This window comes from Penaeus japonicus, unplaced genomic scaffold (assembly GCF_977035675.1).
Source record: "Penaeus japonicus unplaced genomic scaffold, GWHDUDI00000001_assembly GWHDUDI00000025, whole genome shotgun sequence".
NCBI classification, from domain to species: Eukaryota; Metazoa; Arthropoda; class Malacostraca; order Decapoda; family Penaeidae; genus Penaeus; species Penaeus japonicus.
Genome location: NW_028234427.1, coordinates 33,763,933 through 33,766,432, shown reverse-complemented (window position 1 = coordinate 33,766,432; position 2,500 = coordinate 33,763,933). Strand labels below are relative to the sequence as shown.

At 32.0% G+C, this 2,500-nt stretch overlaps 1 protein-coding gene across 1 annotated transcript in view; it reads left to right on the top strand.

The window, feature by feature from the left end:
* LOC147468983 (putative neural-cadherin 2) overlaps window positions 1-2,500 on the top strand; it is a 30,447-nt gene that overhangs the window by 19,182 nt on the left and 8,765 nt on the right. Inside the window, 2 exon segments of the mRNA XM_086551769.1 lie at window positions 1,565-1,707; window positions 2,037-2,382. Of these exon segments, the coding sequence (XP_086407895.1) occupies window positions 1,565-1,707; window positions 2,037-2,382 (489 nt within the window).

Genomic DNA, 2,500 nt, shown 5'->3' with positions numbered 1-2,500 from the left:
GTTCTATCATATGATATTGTGGTTCTATCATATGATATTGTGGTTTTATCATATGATATTGTGGTTTTATCATATGATATTGTGGTTCTATCATATGATATTGTGGTTCTATCATATGATATTGTGGTTCTATCATATGATATTGTGGTTCTATCATATGATATTGTGGTTCTATCATATGATATTGTGGTTCTATCATATGATATTGTGGTTTTATCATATGATATTGTAGTTATATAATCGTATGTCCAGCAAGGAATATTATACAATGGAACGTAAGCATCTGATTCTATAGGCAAATAATATCTTTTTATGTCCTTATAGAGAAGTATTACCCTACATCTATTACAGAAAATATACTCCTTAGATATAGTATACAATTATTTAGCAGTAAACAAGTGGTGTCTCTTGGCAGATAGACAAAGGTCTTTTGTAGCAGATAATATATATCTTCTTACATACAATAGGTGTCTCTTCTCCTGGCGGATATGTATTACCCTCTTATAGGAGGCAATTAGCCCCCCTCCCCTGGAGAGCGGAGATGGGCGATGATCTGTCAAATGAATCATGTCCATTAGTATATATATATATATATATATATTTATATAGTTATATATATACATATATATATATAAATATATATATATAGTTATATATATAGTTATATATAGTTATATATATATATATATACATATATATATATATATATAAGTATATATAAATATATATAGATACATATATATTATATATATATATTATATATATATATATATATATATATATATATTATATATATATATATACATATATATATAGTTATATATATATATATATATATATATATATATATATATATAGTTATATATACAGTTATATATAGTTATATATATATACATATATATATATATATATATATATATATATATATATATATGTATATATATATATTATATTATATATATATATATATATATATATATAGTTATATATAGTTATATATTTATATAATCATATACCTAGATATACATACGTATATAGATAGATAGATACATATATACATACATGCATACACACACATACATATATATATATGTGTGTGTGTGTGTGTGTGTGTGTGTGTGTGTGTGTGTGTGTGTGCGTGCGTGGGTGTGTGTGTGTGTGTGTGTGTGTGTGTGTGTGTGTGTGTGTGTGTGTGTGTGTGTGTGTGTGTGTGTGTGTGTGTGTACAATAAAAATCTGATTTCCAAATGTCTATGATGTGAATTCTTCAATGGTTAACTCCAAGAAGGGAAAATGATCGCTCTTGCATTTTCTATACGATTATCATTATAACTTATTTCATTATGAATTCCAGAAGCATCATCCAGTCGTACTTTATATGTACGGAAAATGCCTTTAAAGTCTTTTCATAAGCCAAATACTGACCGATTAATGAAGGGATGTTTCTGAACACTTGATTCATATGCATGCTTTAATCTAAAGAGAAGTCCTGGAAAAGCGAAAGGAGAACTATTTAGTGAAGAAAAAGACTGACATACTATTGTTAACTGTCACCGCGTTAACAGGTGGTGGACATCAATTCCACTTCACTGGTGACTCCACGCCTCACTCGCCCCAACAATTGCAACATTTACGAGGCTGAGTATTGCACGAGCTCCGGCACTTGTCTCAACGGAGGGATTTGTCCGAAAACAACAACGCCGAGCAGGTATAAAGTCGGTGATGTTTAGGCTAATGCTGAAGATATTGACAATTGTAATGCTATTTTCTTTATTACTTTCGTTATGGCTGTTGGTGTGCGCTGTCTGGGGGGTAGTTTGTGAATATAGTGTTTATGTAGCAATGCATAATAAAGAAGATATATAACCTAACGAGAAAGAATAGTAAGAAGGTACTGCTACTGAACACTTTTTAAATAAAAAATTGTATCCAACGATGTGAATAGAAAAACGCAAAGTAGAAAAAACAATTTCAGTAACTTTTCTCCTTTCAAAGAAATTTCACACCTGACTCAACTTGTAATTCTTCGTGTCACAGGTGCATCTGCCCGGGTGGTTCTTGGGGTTCAAGGTGCAAAATCCTTGCCCGCAGCTTCTTCGGAAAAGGATGGTCGTGGGTTCAACCATTGCCCTCTTGTTTACCTACTACAATATCTCTCCGCATTCTGACTTATCAGCAAGAAGGCCTCATCTTGTATTCAGGTCCTCTGTCTTTCAAACCTCGAACTCAAGATCCTCCGTCTACAGCCCTTATGGTGCTGCAGCTCTGGCAGGGAAGACCTCAGTTGTTACTTCAAGGTCGAGGTGGACCTCTAAAAGTGGAACTGAACTCGACCATCAGTAATGGATACTGGCATACTGTACGTATTCATCTCCGGGCAGAGGTAAGTTCATTTGATAGCAAGTGGTTTAATTAATTCAAAACAGTCTTTAAAAAGGAAAGATCTAGATAAAATAATAGTGTATGCGCTGTAGAAAGTGTATAGTAATATAACTTTGTAA